The sequence below is a fragment of the Anser cygnoides genome, chromosome 7 (assembly GCF_040182565.1).
Source record: "Anser cygnoides isolate HZ-2024a breed goose chromosome 7, Taihu_goose_T2T_genome, whole genome shotgun sequence".
Taxonomy (NCBI): Eukaryota; Metazoa; Chordata; class Aves; order Anseriformes; family Anatidae; genus Anser; species Anser cygnoides.
In genome coordinates this window covers 27,827,840-27,853,140 of record NC_089879.1, presented here as the reverse complement: position 1 = coordinate 27,853,140, position 25,301 = coordinate 27,827,840, and the positions used below count along the sequence as shown (strand labels likewise).

Here is a 25,301-nt window from a genome sequence, read left to right as displayed (position 1 = left end):
ACGTGCTTGTCCCCACCAGTGCTGCTCTGTGTGCCAGGGCTATGCATGCCCCAGGCCTTATGCACCGAATGCTGTTTCCAGGAGGCAGCAGCTTTTAAATAAACTTTAGGGGGTGAAAAGAAAACAAATGAAATAAAAGATCCTGAACTTGGGATTCAGAAAGGAGAATGAGGTGAAGGAAACAAAGAGGCAGAGGAGACGAGGAAATTAAGGAAGCAGCTGAGACTCCAGAACAGTATGCAAGATTAGCTAACCTTTGGACAGTTATTGAGACTGTACTTAAGTCTAGCAATATGCTTTTCTGAACTTTCAGATATTGCAGAATGCCAGAAGCCCCCTAGAGGGGTAAGTGTTAAAACCATTAAAACTGTTAACTTTCTATTCATTACATTTTAAAAGGTGCAACATGTAAGCATGTTTTTCAGCCAAGAGCTAACTTTTGCCAGGCTGCTCTAGGGATGTCCTCAGCAACCAGCTATTTGCCACCTGCCAGCAGGGATGGTTGGTTCATGGATGAGCTGGAGATCTGGGACTGTGCTTCTCACTGTGACTTTGATGGCCAGGCACCTCCAATGCCACCTCCAGCTTTTGTTTGGCACCCAACTTATGAATAACTCTGTGATCTGACACATCCTGCTGTTTCCACCTGCCTAAGAGGGAAAGTCTCCTAGTCTGCTCTGTGTCTGCAGCTGAGGGCCAAGCCTACTGGTATTGCAATTTGTGTGTGTGTGCGTGTGTGTGTGTGAGGGAGAGAGAGAGAAAGCTGAAAAATATAAGGACTGGCACAGTGCAAAAGGATTCTGCAAGGAGATGTTTTGTGGGGTGCCTGACACCTCACAGAAGGAGAGGGGAGACTGTTGATGCACTTAGCAGGTGTGCTACAGCTTGTCTCATGGGAGCACAATTCTCTTGTGTAACCAGCACCCCAGTGCATCTCTGTTTATTAACTTCTCCTTGCACCCTCCAGTGCTCCACCCTAATTCCGGCATTGTGATTATCTCCCTCATGCTTAGGGCTGACCTGGCTGTATAGGCCCACCGTAGGTGTAGACCCGTATCTTCCCCTGGACCTTCTATACTGATGACCCTGGACAGTTTTACAAGCTTGAGCTTTTTTTGGTTTGTCATACTCTTGTAGTTGGCAAAAGTACTTTTACTCCTTCTCTTCATCTTTCCACGGGAGAGAAAAATGGTCACAAAACCACACTGCCAAGCAGATTCTGGCTGCAGTTAAGTTGTACGGCCATTAGCAATGCTGAGCAGCTATCCTGGTAAACGCCTCAGCAAAATACCATGGTGGCCTAGCTCACCTACTCCTTTCTCTTTTTCTCCTGCTTTTGGAATGTTTCTGAGAAATTGGAGTACCAGCAAACAAGAATCAGAAGTTGTATCTGGAAATACTTATGCAGGTCAGAGAGGCCTGGAAAAGGTGAGAACTTTGATCCTAGATGTTATGGTTGCTTAGATGTTCTCTGGAGTAAGTAATGCGGAATGAGCAAGGAAAAGGTACATGTTTTAGGCATGAGTACAGGGCTGTTTACTTACATGGTTTGCTGAGCAGCCAACAAGGTCCAAGGTTATTTTGGACTCGGCATGAGTAAGTGATCCAGGTATGACAAATGAGGTAATGCATTCCAGGCTCATTAAAACCTCTTGGCTACACCACTGATTTTGACAAAGTGCCAACATAGCTTGACCTCAGCTGTGTGAAGGCCACTGTTTTTTTTAACACCCTCCCTATAACAACACATCTCTAGCATCAAAGCATGTGCATCTAGAGAACAATGTTATGAGAACAACTGAACTTCCAATGATAATCAGACTCCCTAAAAATAAACATATATACAGTTCCATTGTAACTAACCTGCCAGGTTACCCCAAAACCATGGTCATTATTACTTGACTTGCTTGTGTACCCCAGGGTGCCCATGCATACATAACACTTTGCATTCTCAGGATGGACATGGCTCAAGTAAGACTGGCTAAATAACAGGGAAGATGATATCTCCACCTCTCTTATCTGCTTCCTGGGGATGCAGGTATTAAAAAAGGCTAATGGATTTACTGTCTTCTGATGGTGCTCTACACTCTTCCACCATATGTGGTGTTTAATCATGGCTGACGTGGGCATCTCCCATGGATCTCATTCTTTGCCTGCCCAGAACTTGGCATCTCCATGTTTAACCCAGAGCTGGGAGTTGCACTAGTCAGGGAGGCTTGGAAATGCTCCTGTTTCCCCCGTCCTGCTGAGCAGACAGGATATCTAAAGGCTGGGGAGCTGAAGGCCTTGTGGCAGAAGAGCAGTGGCCACAACATTGCAGATTTTCAGAGTGGGGCAGCGTTGGAGCTGTCTCCCTGTACTCACCTTCTGGCCCTCTCCCAGTCACCTACTGAATCCTGGTGCTGACACAGGCTGGTGAGAGTGCTCGAGGGGAGGATGTAATTTTTGAGCAGTGATGCTCTACGATGGCTTCATGAGCACAGAGAACCTCCAGCTTCTAGGAAACACCTAGCAGGCCTGAGCAGCGTTAACCATGAGCTCCTCTCTTTCCCCTGTGGGTCTCTTGCTTTGTGCCTTCTACCGAGTTTATCTCCAACACTCAGACTTGACTTCTCTCCTGGGGGTGGCCCTGGGCTGCCTGTGTTTGGTTCTGGTGCTCTGCAGGCAGCTCACAAGAACAAGCTTTGGGCTTCTAGATTGCTGGGTCAGCATCTTCCTGGGGTAAATTTAGGTCAGCAAAGGTTTGCCAGTCTCCATCTACAGGTAATTTAATTCTCTGTGCTGTGCATAACACGGGGTTTGCATTTAACCTATCAGGTGTGTCAGTTTGTAATAAAAACGTGTGGGACGTGGCTGGTGTTTTGGTACTGCAGAGTTTAATCACAGTTTGGGGAGGAGGAGGCAAGGAACTACTACAGTTACATTATATCAGGTACAAAACTTTTTTTTCTTTTAAAGGCAGGCATATGCGTGAGAGTGAGGATTTGGCACGGAGGAGAAGGTGGCAGCTTACGAACCTCAGCTTTCCTTTCACTCCTGCCCTGTGAAGAGCAGGGCTGTGTGCTCTTACTTTTGCTCATGTGTGGGTAGAAAAGGAGTTTCTAGTCAGTCTCAAGGGGCATTTGGAAGGAGTTCAGCACAGCTGTAGCCTGAAAAAGTTGTTTCCCTTACTCTTGGCTTTTTCTATCTGGCTATTAGTCCTCCTCATCCTCTCGCTCCAGGGAGACCATGTGTAGGGGAATAAACGATACAATACAGGTAGGAGGGTTTGGCTGCCTCCTCCTGCAGCTTACCTGGGTACCTGGGAGGCTCGCTGCACATGGATGTGGCTGGATATCACCCAGGTGGGCACAGGAGGAGAGTGATTTGAACCCAGAGCCTCCAGCCAAGCAGTAAAGAGGAGCTGGCTGGTGGCACAGCTCCAGCATCGTCCCCTTCTCTCCCTCTCCACTGGCACAGCCATAAGCTCTTCCCTCTTCTCTCTTTGCCTGTCCAGCCTCTGCATCCCGCTCAGTCACAAGTTAACCTGACTGCAAGCAGCAGTTTGTGTGACTTGCGGTGGCTACCTGTTTCCAGACAACATCCAGGGACCGTTTCAGACATGGAAGAGGAAACAACATTCCTGTCTCTGGGCAGGGCCCATTAAATAATTTTCATTTCCCTGGGAATTCACAGCTGAGATGGCAATAAGACGTATTCCAGAATGGGAAGAGTTGTCAAGATATGGTTGTCATCGTGGCTTGTGTAAGTGTTGATATTCATGACATACACGTTTCACACACTTTCACTTAATCAGAAGCACAAGACTTTTACCGAGTAGTGGTTAGCTGAAAAACAAAGTCCACACCACAAGCATCCTAGTTAATAATCAACCCTTTTGTTCTTTACTGTTAGAAACACTTGCGGTTGAATTAGGTCTTCATTCACCTTGAATTCTTGCTTGATTCCATGTAAAAACCCGTGGCACGGCCCCAGCTTCCTCTGCAAGAAGTAGGCAGTGCTGCAGGTGGTGGTGGTTTCATTGTGGGGCCAGCCGGGTGATGGGCTCCGAGGAGCAGGTTTAAGTGGCACCAGCCTGATCCACTGTGCAGGGAAACAAAGCAGCAGTGCTGATACGAAACTGGCAGCAGGGGAGAGCTGAAGCAGTCCCTCAGAGCTCCTTGTGGCGGGTAAAGGTGGCTGGCTCACCAGTGACGTGTGTGAAGCTCACCAGCTCTTATGCTCCTCCGCCTCGCTCCTGTGCAGCACACGGAGCGCTCCTTCTAACGCTGGGCGTTTTGTGGCTGGGTGTGTTTCACCTGGTCATACCTGGAGGGTTTGCCAGGACTCAGCAGCTGAAGTCACTTTCCATGCTGTGCTCTTGATTGCTGTTGCATCAACAGATTTTGTAAGGAAGATAATTTCATGTGCATTGCCGTTTTCTGAGTGAACCTGCCTTCTGGGTTGACTGGCAACCTGGGAAGAAGGTCCTTGAGTCAGCAAGGATCCTTTGAATCATGCACTAAGTAGAGGCAAAAAAATTTCCCAGCAGCACAAGGGTCCTGGTGGACATTTCAGTAACCCAGTTTTCCCCTCTTTGAGAAACATCAGGAAGCACAAAGAAAGGAAAAAAGACACGAATTTGCAAAAGTGACCGTCAAACGTACAGGAAGAGAAGTCTGTTACTTGCACTGGTAGTGTATCATCCCTCTTGTGCTCCTGTTCAAGGCACTTTGCCTGAAGAGGTGGCAAATAAATGCAAATGTTTTTCTGCACTTATTTATTCAATTTTTTTACTTTAATTCACTTTGCTTTAATTCTCACCTTCTGGGAACATACGAGCTACCAGTTCTCACTGGCACAAATGCTTTCAGGAAATGAATTTGAAAGCCATATGCGCAAACATGTAAAAAAATTGAATTGTTTCAGATATTCTCAGGTATTGATGCCATAAGTCCCTCTCCAAACAGAAAGCAGAAAAAAACAAAGGATATTCCCTTTACTATCCAGTCCGTATTCAACATCCAATGTTATCAGGAAAGCTGACAGAGATTAAGCCACAACATGTTCATAAAATTGCTTTAAAATAATTATGAATAAGAAATTCAAGAAATCTGCAGTGTGCTCATGAATATGTCATAAATGAAACAAAAAAAAATAAAAAAAAATTAAAACGTGCCTTGTTGTAAATTATTTGTTCAGTCCTTGTCATGTTTTCTTGCTCAAGAGAACAAAATGGATCTAGCTGAAATATAAATAATCTTCGAATAATGCATTTATTTATAATGATTTAGGGAGCAAATGTTAATGGATTTGTTTCAAGTGCGACTGGAGCTATTTCAAATGTTTTCTTTTATGGAGTAGATATTAGAGGCAAGGGCCTTCTCTTTTGGTATTAACTCCAATGGCTGCTTTTTCGTTAATTGTGTGCCTGATGTGGAGCAGCCCAAAGCGACGCGCGGTGCTCCAAGCACTCCCTGCCGCAGTGCCTCGGCAACTGGGGGAGCACAAAAACCCGCCGTGGTAATGGTCTCGTGCCAGTTCGGCCGTCGAGGGCTCCAACGCAAACAGTGTTTGTATGCAAGCTCGATATACCTGGAATTTAGTAACAAATGCCTTTTTGCTTTTAAGGCTTTTAGCAAAACATTAGGAGTGCTTTATAGTGCGATACAAAGTACAGTGCCAAAACTCAGGATAACAAGTATGTTTGGAAAACATTGAGCCTTGAACTACTTTCTTTACTTAAAAAAAAAATAAAAATAAAGAAGAAAGTAATTCATGTTTGGTCCACATTGAACCACTCTCCCACTGCCGGTTGGGCTGTGTCAGGGACCCGTTCGAAGGCTGGGCGACATTTCCACACGTGCGCCAGGGTGCAGCACATGGAGGAACCATTGCTATCATTCGAGTGCCCTTCCAAGCAAGGTATGAGCGCTGCGACCGGCCGTCGGCAAGGCCGCACAGCTCATGTGTGGGCCATGTGCGAGCAGCCAGCCCCAGCATGGTGTCAGTGGCGGGGACAGCAACCTGGGCCCCGAGCCCTCAGTGCCTGCCCCGGCCCCAGAGCCGCTCGCCCACTGGTGGGAGCGATGGAGCGGCCGGGGGCAAGCAGGGCGAGTGGCGGCGGTGTGCGGCCGGTGTCAGAGCAACACCCACGGCGCGCCGAGGCTCCCCGTGGCGTGGGGTGCAGTCGCATGCTGTAGCATTCATGAGTACAGATAGAAATCAGGCAGATGTTTGTCAGCTGGAATGGGTAATAATTTCTTTATCTCTTTGTTTGATTTTGCATGCTAGCCTCACATGACAATTTCAAAATTGCTTTCTGCAGTACTTTTCAATAAGCAGAATGAGCTTGGCTGGAGATAGATGGAGATGTTTCTGTAGGGAGATAAACATATTTTTATACATACACAAATAGGGACTCGCAGACGTACACGTACATATATTTACTCTGTGTCAGTGCTAGGGGAAGAAAGGATGAGTCTTCTCGACTTTTTGGTTTTAAACCCATGACTTTTATTTTTCTCAGAGCAGACCACATATGACACTGTTATTCAAACTATAAAATCAAATTAGCACCCTTTATTGTGTTGGCAAACTAATTAAAATGTAAAATGTCCTGAAACCACTGGCTTACTGTGTGACAAATGTAAGATTAGAAACAATTAGAAGGCACTCAAGAGGTTTGTGGTGTTCAGATTTCTGACATTGTTCTAATCATCCCTTTAAGTAATGAAAACAATGGTTACCTAGAAATTAAAGGTTTAAAGGAAATTATCTTCTTCAGTACAGTCATTAGTTAATGATTGTTTATCACTTTAAATGTTGCCATAGTAGTTGGAGGCTGATTTTTAAATTTGAAAGCAGGCAGGACACTTAATAATGAACAAACATCTGCTTCATCTCTTATTTCTATATGTGGTCATAATTTATATTGTAATATCATGATTGAAAGATGAATCTGATATTTTTTTATGATGATCCATATCCCATTCTTAGTGTGGCTCAGCATGGCCAGGATTTAGTCACTGTGTTATTTCAGAGCTGTTTTATCTTAAAAATTGGACAAAACTGAAAGTGATTCATGTTAATTTATACGTGTGGTATGTAACCCTTATGAAACAATCAATCACTTATTTCAGTACTTGTCAACTTCTAGAGCTAGTTGTTACGTTTTTTGATCCATTTCAGGACTCAGGGGTAATTTTAAAAAAAAAAAAAAACTTTTTTAGAAGAACTTTGACAAGAATGACAGGGTATATAAACATTTCTTGGAGCTGTAAGGAATTTCAATATTTCAGAACATTTCCAAAAACAGATGTTTCCCAAAGTTGGAAATAGTAGTTAGTCCTCTTACTTAAAGATTGAAAATATTAAATGGAGCAGGCTGATTAATGCAAAGTTACCTATTAATATTCTATTTTCTTCTTTTTTGTACCATGGAGAAATATTCGTGCTTTCTCTCCCAGTCCCTCAGAGACCAGTGTTTGACTTTGTATTAATTAGTTACGTGAAAGTAGAATAGATTAGCCTTGGAGAATATGATATAGAAACGTATAGTGTGTCAAGATGTAACCCATGGAGGACGGGAATCTCGTAGTAAGCATTTACTGTAGACAGATGTGTACGTTTCTGTGACTGATTGTAGTGGAATTATTTATTATGCTTTCAGCTGTTAAGAATCCAGTATAAGACAATGTACTCAAATTGTTCTCCATTAATTTTCAGCGCCAAATCTTAAAGGCAGACCACGCAAAAAGAAGCCTTGCCCACAAAGAAGAGATTCATTAAATGGCATTAAGGATTCCAACAATAATTCTGAAAGCAAAGCTGTTGCCAAGGTAAATCACTTAATAATATTCTTTTCAGTACATTCTCCTTTTTTTAGGTACAGCCTTGCCTTTGTTTCCCAGCACGCTGTTTTGAATTTAGAATGTAACTTATTTTCTTGGGGAGATAAATGTAATTTTTTTTCAACAGTTTTATTCTTCACGTTAAATCATGTCTGTGTTCAAAGTTACCAGTAACTATAATCGCCTAACAACCTAATGCTATCAGCGTGTTGGTAACTGGTAGTGCTTAAGCTTTCTTGGCATCCACTGTTAGTTTTCACATTCTGTGACACACAAACATAGTTTGTGACAGTATCTTCAAATTAAAAATAAACCAGGGAGCAGCTCACCCTGTTACAATGCACTTCTAAATATAAGTTTGAAGATAAACAGAGTATGAAACAAGAGCTGCTTAAATAATGGTTTCTAAGAAGCACATACAAATGAGATTACCCTGATGTTATGATCTTGACTTTTAAAAAAAAAGGGGGGGGGGGGCAGTACAAACGTTTAACAAAAGAAAAAAAGACTGTTTCTTTAATACTTGGTGCTGAGCTGCGTATTCATTCCAAGGTTCAGTGTACGGAGCCTTCTGTATTTACTGCAGTGCTTAGCCTATACTGCTGGTAAAAAATTGGATCGTTGGTTTGTGTTTATAGGCTTATCTCTTAGGTATTTGGGGGTTTGTGTCTTTTCCTTAAAGCTACTTTAAAAATTGAGCTTCTATAGTGTAATATACATCCTATTTTCTCTGTTGTTTGTGTGGTTTTAAATAAGAATTTGATTTTCTCTTAAAAAAAAGTAGCAAAAATGTCTTCTTTCAAGATGATTTAATTTGAAACTGGAAGATGCAAAGATGGAAAATTACTTAGAGCAATACTTTTAGATTTTTATCTATGACAGAACTTTGTCACTGTGATACTTTTGAGCCCTTGCTAAACATGTTTGCATAGACTGAATGTTTAGGCCAACTCCTCCTAAGTCCATTGTTTCACTAAATTAGATGGATGTGTATCTGGAAAATGCTTCCATTGTTGTGACCATCTCCGTAGGAAATACAGTGAATCTATAGATCCATTTACGTTCGTATTGTTATAGTCTGTGAATGTCCTGGGAGATTAGGAGGTTAAAGAGGTCAAGTGGAAGTGTTCTGCTCTGGGTTTCTCATAGGAAGGCAAATTAAATTCCACCTCCTCCTCCTCCCTAGGAGTTCAGTTAAAATTGTGCCTTCTGTTGATGACGATAAAAGAGGCTGAAGTTCATGATGAAGCTCTGCCCTTAAGTCACTGTTTCTCTTCTCTTTGTGCCCTATTGTGCTCAGTTGGAGGCTGTACTATCGTATTAGACAGGCGTGGTAAAAGGCGATGGAGCCTGGTGTGTTGAGTTGCAGGGTCCTGCCAGATACTATAGAGTTTGCCTGAATGTTTTTGCTCAGTGGAGGAATGTGCAAAAGCTGCAGTGTGAAAATGTCTCAATTTGCCTCAATTCCCCTGCCCCCCAGACATTTTTAATGTTAAAATATTACTAGGAAAATCCAGCATGAGCTGTGTTGCCAAAGCACCCTGGCCTGTGGCATGAGTTGTTCTGCCTCTTTAGCACCTGACGTATAGGTGTTAGATAATTAAAAACAACAGTAACACTTCATACCAAATTGTTTATCCTCTCTGTTTATATTTGGGTTCACCCTACTAGTCAAATGGGAGGATATTTCAGATAAGAAGTAATTCTGCCTATTTATCTAGTCATACTGTGCTCATCATTGTGCAGATATTAATAGCATTAATTATCTTGGCCAGCTTAATTTCATTATAAATAATAGACGTGCTCATGATATAATGTCCTTGCATGTAGTCAGACTGACTTCACTGTGGCTCTTTGCACCAATCTGTGTCTCAGAGCTACGGATATACTTTAATAAGAGGGGGGTAGTGAATCAGAGACCTTCCAAAGCAGATGGATTGCACTTTATGGAGGCCCTGCTAGTAGGTTTCAGGGGGAGCAGGGGAAGTGTGTTTGGGTGGTGGGGTGGAGACCCACCTACCGTCTTCTCATTTTGGGGAATAGCTGAGGTGTTGTCATCAGCTTAGGCTTCGTGTTGGGCTTCACCACCAGTTTTTCTCCTCTGTCCTTGCTCTACCTCTGACGAATGCTGGTAATGGGTTCGTGAAAAGCAGAGCTGAAAACTGCTAGATTAAATGGGACAAATCCACTTGTGTCAGATGCTGAAAAGTTTTGGCAATGGTCTTGGCCGTATTCCTGTTCCAGCTAAAATCCCTTTCAACCAGAAATTGTGCTGCTTTCATCCTCAGCTCATGGCACCCAGTGTCTGACAGCAGCCTAATTTCTAGGGTGGTGGGGAGAAGGCTCTGATGGAGACGCAGTGGCTGTAGGGTTTGGGTAGGGAAATGGCAGAAGTGGCATTCTGAAGACTGCGGTTTTGAGCCTGTCAAGACGAACACAAACCACATGGTTATAATGACTTGCTGCATTTTGTGTTCTCAGCTGCCAATGACTAGAAAGCTTTGTACATTCTTACAATTTAGTTTTCGTTAGGCATGTTTACCTTGAGCCACGAGCAGATCGTTTCGTAGGCTTTTACTGTTACTTGAAGCAGAAGAGCCTTTGGTTCGGTAGGAGGAGTTCTGAGCAGAGTCCAACATGTGTGGCTTGTTAGAGTAGAGCCGTAGCAGGACAGACAGTGCGGTCCTGGGCCTGCGGCTGCTGCCAGGGGAAGTGGCTCATGCGTGTACCACTTCTTGCTTTTGGTCTCTTTGCTGGTTGCTGTCTCCTTTTTTTTACCTCCCTGGGAAGATCCCGGGGGAGATCCCTCCCAGGCTGGGCCATCAGCCCAGGCAGGATCAGCTCTGCTGGCGAGGCATATGTCGAACTCTTCTCTCTGGCATTCCTAGGAACCTGGAGCCTTTCATATCTCACATGTCAGCACCACTGGACAGGCTTCTGTGGCTTGCAAGCTCCAGCATAACCCTCGGTGTACCTGCAAACTCTTCTCACTTCATGCGCCCAAAGAGCGTTCCCATTCAAAGCGTGTAAAAGAGCACTGTAAGGCTTTTTACAACTGGCTGATATGACCATTTCGAAGAGCTGAAAGGATTAACTTGTTAAACATGGAGATTGTCCCCAAATGAATCTACTCATTACATCTCCTAGTGTAAATGCTAAAGTAAATCTCTCACTTCATTTATTTGGCAAGATCTGGGAAATTAGTTTAAAAGTTGCCAGGATTTGCTTTTTCTGTGGCCACAGGTGGCCTGGCACGCTCTCAGACCTGAAGATTTATTCTGAGAGCCTCAGAGATTATCTGACTGAAACTCTAAAATACATCTCTGTAGCGGTCTGCTGTGTGTGTGACCTCTGGCAGGAGAAAACAAACACACGGGTGTAGCCGTGATGCTCACCGAGCGTTTGACCACGGATCATGCACTCCTGATGGAACAAGCAGAAAGATGTGCTCAGATGTTTCCAGAGCCCGTCTCAGCACACACCCAGCCTCTCCACACTGCAGCTCTGGATTGCCTGTTGGGGCATTAGCCCTCGGTTTCATTTTGGATGTGTTACTTGCACCAAAGCTACAGCACAAGAGCTCTAGCTCCAGTGGAAATTGAGCTCTCCCTTTATAACGGAGTCGTTTCTGCTTTCTGAGCAGACCAGAGAAGAGAGCAGAGCCAAGCAAAACTCTGTGTTTGGGGCCTTCGTCCAGGTCTTTGCCTTCTAGGAAGACTCGAAACTGTGCTTTGAGAGAGAAGGTCGGTCTCTGTTCCCTGGTGCAAATCTGGCATAGCTCTAACTGACTTCAGTGCATTTATGCTGGATTTACACTGGTGTTATCCAGAATGGCATTTGGCCCTTTGGGTTGTCATTAATCACTGGTCACGGCATTCATTCATGTCTCCTGTCGCATGCAGGGGAAGTTCCAGAAACGAGGCGTGTGCCTCGAACATTTGTGGATGAAGCATTGCAGCCTTCATCAAAGCTTCATTGAACCTGACACTACTTGGAGGCCTTTCTTTGCATTTTGGCACCTTTGAGATCCACAGGCGCTTTGACCTCTCTTCTCTGTATGCTGTAGAGAAGGACATTATGTGTAACACGGGGATTTCTCACTCCCAGTGGCTTTTTTTATACATTACTTTCTTTGTTTCCTTTTGTCTCCTTAGGAGTAACATCCCTTACCATTAGTTTGCTTTCAGAGAAGTGAGCTTTGATTTGATTTAGCGTTTGTGCCCAGGCTGCCTTTGCGAGCATAGTTGAATTGCCCAGTTCAAAAAAAAGAAAAAAAAGAAAACACTAAAAAGGTGGAGATAGATAAATAGATATAGATTGGGTCTGCCAAGCAAGTGGGCTTCAAAACTAAAAAAATTGTTCCCAGGTCCAGTAAATTGATTCCAAATTTTACCTTGCAACACATTTGCAGCTCAAATTTAAAATCCTATATTTAATGAAATTATGGGTTTATATTGGGAGTGCTAACCCAGTCTTTAGTAATGCACTGAAAATTATGACAATATAATCTAAACTTTACAAGTGGAAGCTGTTAAACAATTTTGCAAGGAGCCAAAGTAAAAAAGTCAAGGGATTAAGTTCTGAACTGAAAAGTGGAGTGAGGAAATCCAAAGTTCATTTACTAGGAAAAGATTCCTATTAACTTCATCGAGTTTTGGATGAAACCCAGGATCTTTACAGAAGTTCAATCAGCGAGTGTGTCTATTACCAAAAGGCAAAGCATGGTGTCTTGTGCCATAGGAAGACAATATCTCTTTGTAACATGCAAGCAGAGAATATTGAGCAATACAGGAAGCATTCTTCAGGAGTAAGTGACCAAGAAAAACCCTGCAGGAAGTCCATTTTCCAGTCCCTGCTGCATTTCCTGGGAGGACCAAGCCTGTACCCTGCGGTGTCCAACAGGGAGTTTTTAAGCAGCATCAAGTATCTTGGAAAATTGTGGCCACATCTCCCCTCCAGCATTGCCTCGTCCAATGCCTATGGAAAACTGTGGAGACAGCTAACCCTAAATCAGTGCTTTTTGCAAAATTAACACATTGGGGGAGTATAAAAGATTTTGCTTGCCCTGAGCCTGAGCACAGGGTAGCTTTATTGAGGTAAGCATACCAAAGACTTTCCAGTGGTATGTTTGCTGTTTGTTTACAGCATTTACATAATGCTCTTCATAGCACTTACCTCAAGAAAAGTCAGGAAGTACCCCCGAAGCACCTGGTATAGAAGAAGGGAGGACGAAGGGGAGTCAGTGGTTTACTTGACCAAGAGCCCCTGTCTTCCTATTCAGCGAGATACACTGCTGCCCTCCCAGGATGCCAAGTACTGCTCTTACGGTCTCCCTGCCCGCTCCCAGAGCCCCAAGGACAGCTCTAGGTTTGGATGTGGAGTTGCCATAAGGCTCCTCACAGCACTTGCAAGCACTGAAGGGAAAGTGCAAATCCAAAACACAGCCTGTAACCATCTCCGCTACCTGTCGGTAGATGACTTCCAGTATTTCACTGGAAATGCATTGATCCCATCTTGGATGTGGAGAGCTTGTAAACATCAGTTTGCAAGGTTCTGCTGTTTTGTTTTCGGTACACACAAATTATGGGAATGCTCAAACTGTAACTCACTTGATTCAATTGAGAGGATTATCTTCAGGAGGACTGCAGGATTAAGCCAGTCTCGCTGGATGTTTGTTCCCGTGTTTGAATACTGATGAGAAGTAAAGTGGTTCCAATTTGTTGGCTTCCTGACTGGCACACGTCAGCCGGGGAGGCCAGTGGGAGATGCAGAGCTTTGTGACTCACGTGCATTGGGGCTGCTGGTGCCTACCAGGAAAGGCTCCTGTTACCAGCCTCTTCCGTCTGCTAAATACCTAGGGCTGTGCTTAACTTCAAGCAGATGCTCAAACCCAGTAGGCTTTAGTCTGTGCTACAGCAGAACCTCCACTTGTGTGTGCCGAGGGGTCTGCCTGGCTAAGGCTTGCCAAGGTCTGCATCTATTTTGGTGGGCCAAAGGAGAGAAAAATGTGTCTTTCCTGAGCTGGCTGCTGAGCATTCCTGGAAGGGGCTGAGCACCCTCAGCTCCAAGGGTTGTCTACGAGAGTTGACAATGCTCAGTGTCAGTCCTGGAACGAAGGTTATTATTAGACTTGCTAATGGCAAGTGTATGTGAGAGATGGGAGCTGTCTGTGACATAGCAATGTATAGTCATAAAAATGCAGATCTGGAGAGCATTACCAATGGGTTATAATGATTTAAAGATGTGGCTATTTAAAAATGTTGTGACTAAGATTCAGAACAAGACATTTAGCTCTATAAATAGCTTCCTTTGTTTCCTCTCAAACACAGTTGCATGGTTTGGCCTTCGTTTTTTCAACAATCCATTCTGCTAGGAGAGGGTATTTATTCCTTAAGTGAAAATTAAAGGTTACCCAGATCTGATATGACATCTTTTTCTTTTTTTTTTTTTTCCCAGGTAAAATGTGAGGCTAAGTCAGCTTTGCCCAAACCCAAGAGTAACAACAGCAACTGTAAAAAAGGCTCAAGTGAGGATAAATCAAAGATTGCCGTAGGTGAAGAATGCAGAGCTGATGAGCAGGCTTTCCTTGTGGCACTTTATAAATATATGAAAGAAAGGAAAACACCAATTGAACGAATACCCTATTTAGGTTTTAAGCAGAGTAAGTATCCTTTTTCTCAATTTCTTGTTGACATTTTAGAATGGTTTGGCTTCTCTGGAGAAAGCATTTGCACACGGAGCCTATTTTAAATCCTTACTGATAGGAGGACCATGTTTATATCTACACATTTTTCAGTCCAGGCATTTTACTGTCTTATGCCCAGATTTGCATCTCTTCCTTCTGGGGTAGTTGCTGCTGGATATTTATAGGTTTAAATCCGCTGATTATGACTAGAAATAGGCATGTTGAAAACTCTGTAGTTTTCTGTTTTGTAAATCTGCAGCGTCTGTAATGCCTTTCTTCTGAGTTAATAATATGACGTATGTTTATTGTGCCCAGATGTTCTTTATGAAAGGACAAATATTAAAGGAAGACATTTAAAGGTGGTCAAGAAAGGCACAAAAGGGATCAGATTTTTAAGCCCAAAAATGTGTTTATAGTTAATAAATTACTGACTTTGGAGAATATAAAACCAGACTGTATCTGTTTAATACAGAATACAATGTTTAAAATTGCTTTGGCATGTACAGTTTGTAGTGCCACAATCTGTAAAGCAATTGTAGGTGGAGAAGATACAGTTGTAACTAAATTTCACATAAATATTGCAGTGCAATGTAGATCTTTCAGAGTTTCCAACAAAAGCTGTAAATGGGGGTATTTTTTCTCCTTATCTATAGGTTGAATGATACTTTCTTTCCTTAAAGGGAGGACTTCATGGACTGAAATATTATTTACTCTAATTTATCTCCCAGATTAAAACCATGTGTTATTTTGATGAAGAATGTCAAACCTGTATGTTTTACATAACAATTTACATACCTAATAGCAATTGGCACTGATTGCAACAGGCCTCCAGCAGCCATTATAAACTTATATAACTCCGAATGATTACAGTGTTTGTCTGAAAACTGGCTGCTTGAAATGGAAGTAAAATTAATGTACTATGAACGGCTTCGTTGCATTATGCATTGATTCAGATTAAATCAAGGCCTAGGCAAAGCTCTTGATAGCTTTGAAGCAGTACAAGGTTCAATGAGGCTTTCAGAACGTTCTGTGTTGAGGAAAGAATTCACCTTCCCCCCCCCATCTTATTTTGCACTCCATCAAGCATGGGGATAGGGAGGCATGAAAGACGAGCTTAAGTATTATTTCTAAAATTCCCCATCTAAGGTAGGGCTCTCTGCTAACATTTAGATGAAATACGCTGAAAGTTGCCTGTCATTCATTAGAAATTAGGGGCCAGATCCAGCAAATACTTAAATGCCAAGAGTAAGTATGCTGAGAAGAGCAGAAATGTTTGCAGGACAGGGCTCTGTATTTGTCCACCAAGACCTGTGCAAACACTGCCAGTATAAATAGGTTAGTGGGAAGAAGCAGTATGTACACTGCAAACGAGCATGCTCCCCGTGGAGGAAGAGATCCTGTCTGCTGTACTGTGCAGCGTACTGCTGAGTCTGGCCTGCAGTGCTTGCAGTGTGTCTGTTGGGAGCCACTGCTTGTTGGTGGAACAGTGCGTAGACTTTTCATAAAGCTGAGACATCAAATTTTCTTCTATCAAAATAAAATAAAAAATAAAAACCAGCATGAAAAGCACGTGAGAGGGGAGGAATTATGCAGGAAGCAACAAGCATCTTCCAACATGCCTTTTGAAGGAGTTGCCTCTGTTCCTTCCACCCCACAGCCATGGGCATGGCACGACCACCCATACCATAATTATTATGGTAATTTGCATTTGGGCTCCCCCAGGTTCATTTACACAAGATCCATTTGAACACAGCTTATTGCTTATTGATTATGGAGGCCATTACCTGAGCTGCAGTAAATATTGGATATTGTTGTTTAATCAATAGGCTTTCTCTGGGAGCCAGTGTGTGGCTCATGCTTGCTTGCTAATGAAATCAGTATTAAACAAATAATTAAAAGCAACATTCTTCCCAATGAGTAATTTTTGTTATCAAAATTATGGAAATATGCTATAGTCTCATTATACTGTGCTTCTTATCAGCAAAGTCAAATGAGCCCAATACCTTTGTCTCAGTGTGTTTTTCCAGTCCTGTTAAGGAATCTAAGTGTGTTCTCTTATATGTAATTAAAAAAATATACATAGTATGGGCTAATATTTACTTTTCAGATTATGTAAATATCTCTTTGGAAAATGTTTCACAGGAGCTTTTTCAGGGGCTGTGAGCTTTCTTTTTTTCTGCTTTTTTAAAAAGAACTGTTTAATTTACATTTCTTTGAAATATGTTGGTTAATGCAATGCTTATCTAAATACTTATTGTCCCTCTAACAGTTAACCTTTGGACTATGTTTCAAGCTGCTCAAAAACTGGGAGGATATGAAACAGTAAGTGTTTAAGTAACTTAAATGAAATAATTGTGCAATCTGACTTTTCCCTGTTAGAAAAAAAAAAAAAAAAGTTAAAGCAAACAATCATTTGCTGCATTTTAGGCTAGCTGTACACATTGTGGGTTTATTGGACCGTTTTTGGAAACAGTCCCAATTAGTTCCAGGTTTGGCAAAATTGTAAACTTGTCGTAAAAGCTACAAGTGGAAAACATATGTAACTCTTCCCTGTCAAGGAAATTAGTTGGGTCTGTAATTTTTTCCCATGTTGAGAAAGGGCTATTATTGTACAACAAGCCAAGATTGCATAAAAGAAATTTCACTTGGCAACATCCCTGACATCTGTTCATGTCTAATATGGGAAATGTATTAAAGGCTTTCAAAAGTAATCAGCATTGTCCATTAAGGAATAGTATGCTGCAGTATCTTCTCTTATTCCAAGTGTAAAAGATCTTTATTAGACAAGGGTCAGTACCACATAAACAGGAAGTTATCAAAGTAATTCAGAAAAGTCTCTGACACTTTTTATCAGCTAACCATATCTGACAAGAGCAGTTTATTTTTAGCTCACAGGAAAATTTGAAGGCCATGGATTTTACAGCATGTATTTTGAACCAATAAAATATTAGAGCAACAAACTTAGATTAAAATCTTGAAATGAGAAGAAAGAGCTGCATTAATATGGCACATAGAGATGACATCTGTAATAAAAACCAATTGACATAGGAAGATGTCGTCATTGGAAATATTTTCTTTGCACACAATGATCAGATTAAGTTGTTCAGTTCCTGCCGCAGTTGGATGAAAGAAATTATTTTTGCTTTGTTTACGAAGTAATCTGGGACATATCTGTGCTGTAGAGAACTGACAAGAAGAAATGCACTATCAAGAGACTGAAAGTTACTTGAACCAAAATACAAAACTCACCATTTTCGTACCATACAATAAAGCATATTGTTCTACAAATTAACAGCCCGGGTTTATTAGCATGGGTGTGGTTGGGATTTTGTGAAACATGGAATCTGACATTCTCAACAAAAATCTATGCTTGATTTGGCTTCTGTTATTTCTATATCTTTCATTAATCAGCACATACCATGCTTATGTACAGGAGTGTGTGTAGGTGTGCTCAGGGGTATATATGCATGCATAGCTAGCATAGATATATTGTTACAGAAACTATGAGCCAACAATAATTGCTGTGAGTGGCAAAGTACAGTGAAAATGAGGGCTAAATCTTGATCTTGATCCAGAGCACAAAGAGAAGGCCAGGAAGAAAGTTGAGAGGAGAGCGAGGTGTTCAGAGTGCTCAGGGAGGCAGCAATGTTTCAGACCTACTTGAAGGGACTGCAGCTAGAAGCAGGGGTGCCAAAATGGTGGCTTGCTGGAGAGAGCTGAGCTTTAGTGCCAGAATGAGAGAGCGCAGGAGGATTTAGAGATGGTGAAGAAGGTGAACCCCTGTGCCTGGAGGAGCAGGAATAGGAGGGTGAGTTTGTGAACAAGAGACTGGAGAGCCAGGACTACCAAGAGCAGCAGACGCTGTGAGAGGCAACGTGAGGATCAGAGGGAAAGGAGCACACACGTGAGAGTGTCATACAGAGTAGCATCGGTCCTTCCTTGTGTCAGAGCTCCTGTCCTTTTCTCAGTGACAGGTGTTCTTTGTTGGTTAGGGACACTTGCCTCGTTTGATGAAAATGGCAATAATAGTTCAAGCTGTCTGACGTACCTGGGAGCCCACCTTCGATTTGGGAATGTCTCTGGCTGAAGTGATGGGCCTGATCCTGTTTTTTGGATGTGAGTGGCTTATGTGCTCTCTCCACAGAAGAGCTGAAGTAGGGAGGAGCACGTTGATGTGATTTGGGTTGTACATGGAATGTGAGGCTGCCTGACCTCATCCTCTGCTTTGAGCAGCCTCATCCTCAGTATAGATCTGCCTTTGCCTTATATTCCCTGAATGTTAAACCAATAGCTGTTGCAATACTTTGACCTGTGCACAGCCACTTTTTAAAATTATTTTATAACCTGTTTATATCGGTTAAGTTTGCCTAACTGTGTTTGTCTGTACATATTTCATTATGGTGAGCATTGGTGAGAGGCTTTTGTGTTTGATTTGGGTTTCATTTTTCAGCAAGGCATCAGATGACTGAGATGACGTGGACCTCAGTCTTAATTCCAGAATCTTAGAGAGGTCTGCTTAGTCCTGTATTTAAATTTCAAGTGAGTGCTGTAATTCAGCAGTGATTAAATTGCACCACTCACACGCACAATTGTGACTGTGACTCTTACGCACTGTTGTTGATGAGAAGTCGTGCAGAGCAAAGGCTTCCCCCAGTTTTAGGGTGGCAGGAGCCACCCTGATTAGCATACATTCATCTGTTTGGACCCTGTCATCAGGCTTGGATGAGCCATTAGTCTTTATAAGGGCTTCATCGTCTTTAACTTGTTTTTAAAATTTCACTCTTATAGTTTATACATTGAGATAGAAGCAGGCCTTTTCTCTTGGAAGTACTGTGAAGAAAATAATACTTATATTTAATATGAATACTTAATATTTGGCTTCAGCGTGTGACAGCCATTTTCTGAACAGGCAGCAAATTAAAGATTGGTTAAAATCACATTGTAATTTAGAGTGGTCAGGTGACAAATTTTTATAGGCAAGTGTAGAAACTTCCCCAGTTAAGGCTGTTGCAGTCTTTACATCCTTGTGTTTGACAAAACAATGATATTTGGCCAATTTTCAGTTGCAGCCCCTGCCCTGTCCACCTTGTACATGTACAGAAGCCTTTATAGGACTTTAAAAATGAGAAACAAGCAAAGATTATGTACAGTGTTTTTCAGCTTCTGCTCAAATTCACAGAACAGTGCATGTCCTCTGAGTCCAGTCCTATTTAAGAATCTAAATGTGAATGAAAACTGCCAGGGACTGGATTTGAAGGGCAGAGAACAACTTTCTTAACCATCTGTCTGTCTTTCCTTAATTGTCATGTACCAAGTACTGGAATGCATCCAGTGAGGTTTGGCAGAGACTATTACCTATACAGAACAGGATATTTAGTAGTGTCAAGTCATCATTGTGTGTCATGTTTTTACTTAAGGGCTCTCCAGTTACACTGCTTGTGAGAGTCATTTCTCATCTCTTATCTGTTTGATTACTAATTCTTAGTTGTTATCCGTAACTGTGTAATACCACACTCCCATGTAGTTCTTGTTGGACGTAATACAGTCTTAATAAAAATAGGAACCCATACAAATTGGTTTAACTCCTTAACAGATGAAGCTGTCTATTTTGAATTGGTGGGATCACATTTCTCTTAAATGAAGATAGATGAAATAAGCATCTTTACTGCTAGTAATAAGAGAGTGCATTGGAAAGCACTCTGTATAGCAGACCTTCACAGTATGAATGATTTAAAATGTCCCCAAATCCTTGGATGAAATGTCACATTCCAGGGGGCTCAGCTGCAGTGACATTTAACAACCGTGGCCTGAAATTTTGTCAGTCACCTTAAGTCAAGTGAGTAAAAGATGCAGATGTTCATAGATGGGAAACTTCCAGGAATTATTTAAGAGCTGTCTTTGGCAAATCATGAAGTGGCATCTTTCCCTCTGAGCCAACACCGGAGGAATGCCTTGGCATAATTGTAGAAGACTGTGTGGTGCTGAATGGACTCTACCTGCAGATGTCTTACAAAGATAAAGGGTAAAAAGAAAAACAGGTGGGGCTTAACCTTCACTGTGCAGCAGCTTAAGTTTCGCTGAAGGTCAGTAGGATCCCATTTAGCTGCTGCCTCCTGGAAGCAACAATAAAGTGCTTTAGTTTTTAGAAATTAATGATTGATGCATACAAAAGTTCTGTGTCTGGGCAGGCCTGCAGGAACTGGTATCTCAGTGGAATGCAAAACTACCTGTGTTTGTTTCATAGAGAGCTAGTAGCCAGAGCTCTGTTTTGAAGAGCCTTATGTACATCACATACCATGACCAGAAAATCCCCCATTAGATTTACAGCAGGAAATAAGCAAGAAGCCTTTTCATGAGGAAGAGAGCTGGGCGCTGGGATTGGCAGTGCAGAAGACCTTAAATTTCACAAAGCAGAAGATCCATTAAAAGCATTTGTATAAACAGTCCTCTACTTTAATAGATAACATCATTGTTTTCATTTGGTTGCTTTTGAGTACCCGTTACTGCCTAATACTATGCTTATAGGAACGAGATCAGAATCTGCTATCAGGTCCCTGGGCAGAGCAGTCTCTCATTTAACTCTAAATTCTCCTGATGGGAAAATATGGCATGGAGATTTTCAATGCTCCTGGCTCCCAGTGGGCCCAGGTCTAGGATTGTGGACCTGTAGGCTGGAGCAAATTGTGGGAGAGGTCTGCAAAACAGAAGACCACTTTAAATCTAAAGCCAGCATCAGAATGGAAAGCTCTCAGAGATGAGACTGGCCTTTGCAATTGTCTTGATTAATAGGTGAGCCTGGAGCATCCTATACCTGTAGAAATGTACAAGACACATGAGGGATGGTGGGTGTAGAGAAAAACAAATTGGAGAATTAAAGCAGCTAAGGAACTTGGTCCTCTGTATGTTGTCTACTGCAGCAGGCCAACTGAAGTCAGGAAACTGAAGCTGAATTTACCAAAAGTGTGCAGTGAAAGTGCTTAGGAAGTACTTGTTACAGCTTTTGCAGTGTCTTAGTTGTCTTACTCCACTGTAGCTCTATGCCCTTAAAAAAAAATGACACCTCTGAATGCTTATAGGAAATTCCCTGCTCAGCCAACTAAAACATTTGAACATTTTTGCACCTTCTGTTACCTGCCGTTCTGTTTTTCATGTGCCCCAGCCATGGGCATGTTACTTACCAGGATCACATATGAGCCCATTCCGAGTAGAAGACCCCTGTGCACCAAGCACAAAGCAACCAAGGCAGGCATTTTGGTACAAACAATAACCATAAGCAAAGCATTGCCAAGCAGTGCCCTTTTCTGGCTCCTCAAGAAGTTCATGGTCACTGAAGGTGGCTGGGAGTGACTTCAATGAGGAAAGAAAGCAGTCCTTAATTTGAACATTGCCAGCATGAGCATCCAGCTTGAACAGTGCTGCCCTACATGACAATTGTGAGGTTTCCACAGTGCAGTGTTTTGCTCAGATTGTTTAAGGATGTAATTTATCACTTACTTTAGTCCTTTGAAGTTTATTAAGCATAAAACCTAAACTTTCCAGAGCAGGGGAAAACTCAACCCTAGGCTTTGTTAGAATAACAATTGTTTAAGGGAATGTCAAATTGAAACGTGGGAGGGCAGAACTGCTAATTGCCAAGGAGTTCTGATCCACTGCAGAGGCAGAATTGGATAAAGCTGGGCAAATATTTATGTAAATACTATTATTCCAAACAGCCTAGAGGAGATAGGCACAGAAAAATGTCCAGTGATTTCAGAGGGATTCCCCTTTCACCTTAAAGATGGATGTGTTTAGTGTTGTTCCAGCTGGAGTGTTGACTCTGGATTCAGCTCACAGTTGATGAGACTTGGGCTCTAAGGTTACCATGCTCCTTTTGAAAATGTCTGCTGTGCTTCTTAGTAACATGGGTTTATTTAAAAAAGGGGCTCGCAGTAGTCCTCATGTGGACGAATCCTTTGCTTTAATTTATATCTTCTGCACAGCATCACTGTACTCAGCCAAAGATGAGTCCTGGACAAAGCTTTGCCAGCCAGCCGGGCTGTGCTTACTATGGGTCAGAGCACAGTCCCCAGATTGGCTTTGAGCATCTTTGTCCCCTTAGCCTGTGAGGCTGCCAGATTGTATTTAATAGAAAGCTCCTTGCAACAGTCCACAGAGGATCCATGATTTTGAGGAACTAAGAAAAGGTAAGGGCTTCCTGGCCATGCCTTGTCCCTCTGCCTGTCCCAAGGACCTGTGACAAAGGTGTGGGAGGCAGGAGCAGATCTAGCTTTCCATCCAGGCATTCCTCCACAGCAGGGGGCTTGGTCCAATGCTTTTTTGACCTTTCAGGTTGCAGAAGGAGCATACGTTCATATTCCTGGGAGGCAATGTTCTTTATGGCTCATTAGGACTTCAGTTCTTCAATCCCTTTAGTAAAAGTAATAGACCAAAGTGTGGGTAGCCTGGGGAAGTGACAGTGTAAGAACTTAAGTGAGAGAACTAAGACTTAAAGTGAGCCTTTTCCTCAGATGAATGTTTAGCTTTTATTTAAATAATTAATTTGTGGAGAATTTAGCCTTGAATCGCAGTCTTTCGCTTCCACCCATGTACTTTGGGTTTGTTACAGAAGACAGAAAATGAAACAGTTGAATACAGTCAGCCCGTTTTGCCTTGAATGAGCTTTAAGATAAAATACTCCCTTTTTTCCAAGTATTCAGAAGTCCAAAAAAAGGTACTAGTAGTGAGTTGGAGGAGGTGCTGATGTTTTCTGAGGAAATCTGTGCAAACAATGAACTTGGAATTGTAACATTATCAAGTGCTAAGTCTCCAGCCATCCTTTTGGCTTCAGAGAACGATTTCTGCAAAGCAAGGATGTTCCTTTTATATAGAGCAAAACAGAAATACCTCTTGCCCAGTAATATTTAACAACGGTAGCTATCTCCCCTTGTTTAGATTAAAATTACAGGCCTCAGATTGCAAGTTGTAATATTTGTTTTCTTCTGATTGCTGCCTTTAGCTCCTCTGTAAACGCCATTGACTGCTCTGTGGGTAACTCCAAAGAAGCCTCCGGGGCTGAATATATTAAAATCCACAGCATTCCACAGAAAATTACAAAATTCTCCCCAAATTGCCCCCACAATTTTCCACTGGCCTTCTTTATGAGCTGCAGGCAAAGGAGGGTGATCTGTTGTGCTTGTCCTATTCCTGTTTTTCTTCCTGTTTTAAATATAGCGGAATATATAAAATAATGAAGTGGTATTCAGAAACAATTCTTTTGCCAGGTCTTCCATCTGTTATTCTGTATAATCCTAATTTCTGTACAAAAAAACAGAGCCATGGTATGCAACTCAATATGTTACAAGATGTTTATTTTCATCAGCGTGGTCCAATAAAGTACATAGCTCAAATATTAACATTGGAGTATGTTAAGATTTCATTACTATTTGATCTATATATTTTACTGACATAAATGGATAAAAATAAACAGCTTGTAACATATAGAGTTACAGACTATGCTTTTATGGATTTATAGAATTCTGTGGTGGATTTGGGTTTTGCAGCAGATTTATTTTCTCTAATTTAGTTAAAATAACTATGTAATCATTATTTGTGCTGAGTATGGTTCTAGCTTCAGTTTCATAATTCACCGTGGGATTTGTCTGCAAAACTTCTGATGGTTAATGACCCTGTATTGATTGAGATTCTCTTTTGTGAGACCGGATTGCTTGTGACTTGATAATGAATCAGTCAGATCACTCCATTTTAGAGAGAGAGAAAATAGGCATAGTGTTAACTTACAAAAAAAAAAAAAAAAAAAGGGAAAAAACGACACCCAAAGCTCTGCGCGCTCTATATATTCTGTAGGGGCTTTTATAGTGCTTGTAGTACATGCTGTTCTGAAAGTGTCACACATGCATTTGTTGTTGTGAACTCAAACGCTGTAGAATCTGTAAAGATGCAAGATTAAATTTTCCATTGCCATTTTTACAGATAACAGCCCGTCGACAATGGAAACATATTTATGATGAATTAGGTGGTAACCCTGGAAGCACAAGTGCTGCTACATGTACTCGCAGACATTATGAAAGGTAAGATAACAAATCTGAAATGCTTGTTTAATAATGAAAAAATTAATTTGGAGAGCCTTCAAAGCGTTTTATAAAGAATTAGAGAAAGAGAGAGAGAGAGAGGATTCTTAAAGATATAGTAAATATTCCCCCAACAGTTTAGTCAGATAATCCATTGTAATTTAAACCAGAGTGTGTGTCTTCAGTGACTAAACAAATAAAACAAGAATCTGATTTTTCTTTGGTACATATCTTAATTTTTACAACAGTTTTCTCAATAAAGAAGCCAAAAAATAGAGCAAAGCATACTCAAGGAAAAATGAGGAATGACAGCTAATTGATGCAAACACTTGTCTTTTGTCGTTTTTTAGGAATACCAATTAAGCAAATTGTGGTTGTGATCAAAATAACGGGGCAGCCCACAATGCAGGGTGCTGTTAATGTTGTAGGTCATGCAGAGCGTTGCATTCCTCTTCTTCACTGCATTCCTTCCCTCCTCCCTGCCTGCAAGCTGCTGCCAAGCACTCTTTCTCTGCAGCCATTGTTGCTGGTCAGAACTGTTGATTTCTTATTCTTCACATGTAGATAATAACTTCCAGGGCTTGTGAAGCCAACATGCATTGAATAAAATACTGGAGCTGGAATGTTGTTTTGGTTTGCTTTGGTTTTTAGAAACAACTCTTTTTTTTTTCTTTTTTTTAAGACAAGCAAATGTTAATAAAAGCTCTGCAATTTCAG

The 25,301-nt window shown here is 41.8% G+C and overlaps 1 protein-coding gene across 6 annotated transcripts in view; it reads left to right on the top strand.

Annotated features, from left to right (window-relative positions):
- ARID5B (AT-rich interaction domain 5B) overlaps positions 1-25,301 on the top strand; it is a 116,606-nt gene that overhangs the window by 70,652 nt on the left and 20,653 nt on the right. For all 6 annotated transcript variants that reach the window (XM_067001097.1, XM_067001098.1, XM_067001096.1 and 3 more), the window contains 4 exons: positions 7,708-7,820; positions 14,289-14,493; positions 16,787-16,839; positions 24,487-24,584. In XM_067001097.1, coding sequence (XP_066857198.1) covers positions 7,708-7,820; positions 14,289-14,493; positions 16,787-16,839; positions 24,487-24,584 — 469 coding nt within the window. The remainder of the gene's footprint in view (positions 1-7,707; positions 7,821-14,288; positions 14,494-16,786; positions 16,840-24,486; positions 24,585-25,301) is intronic.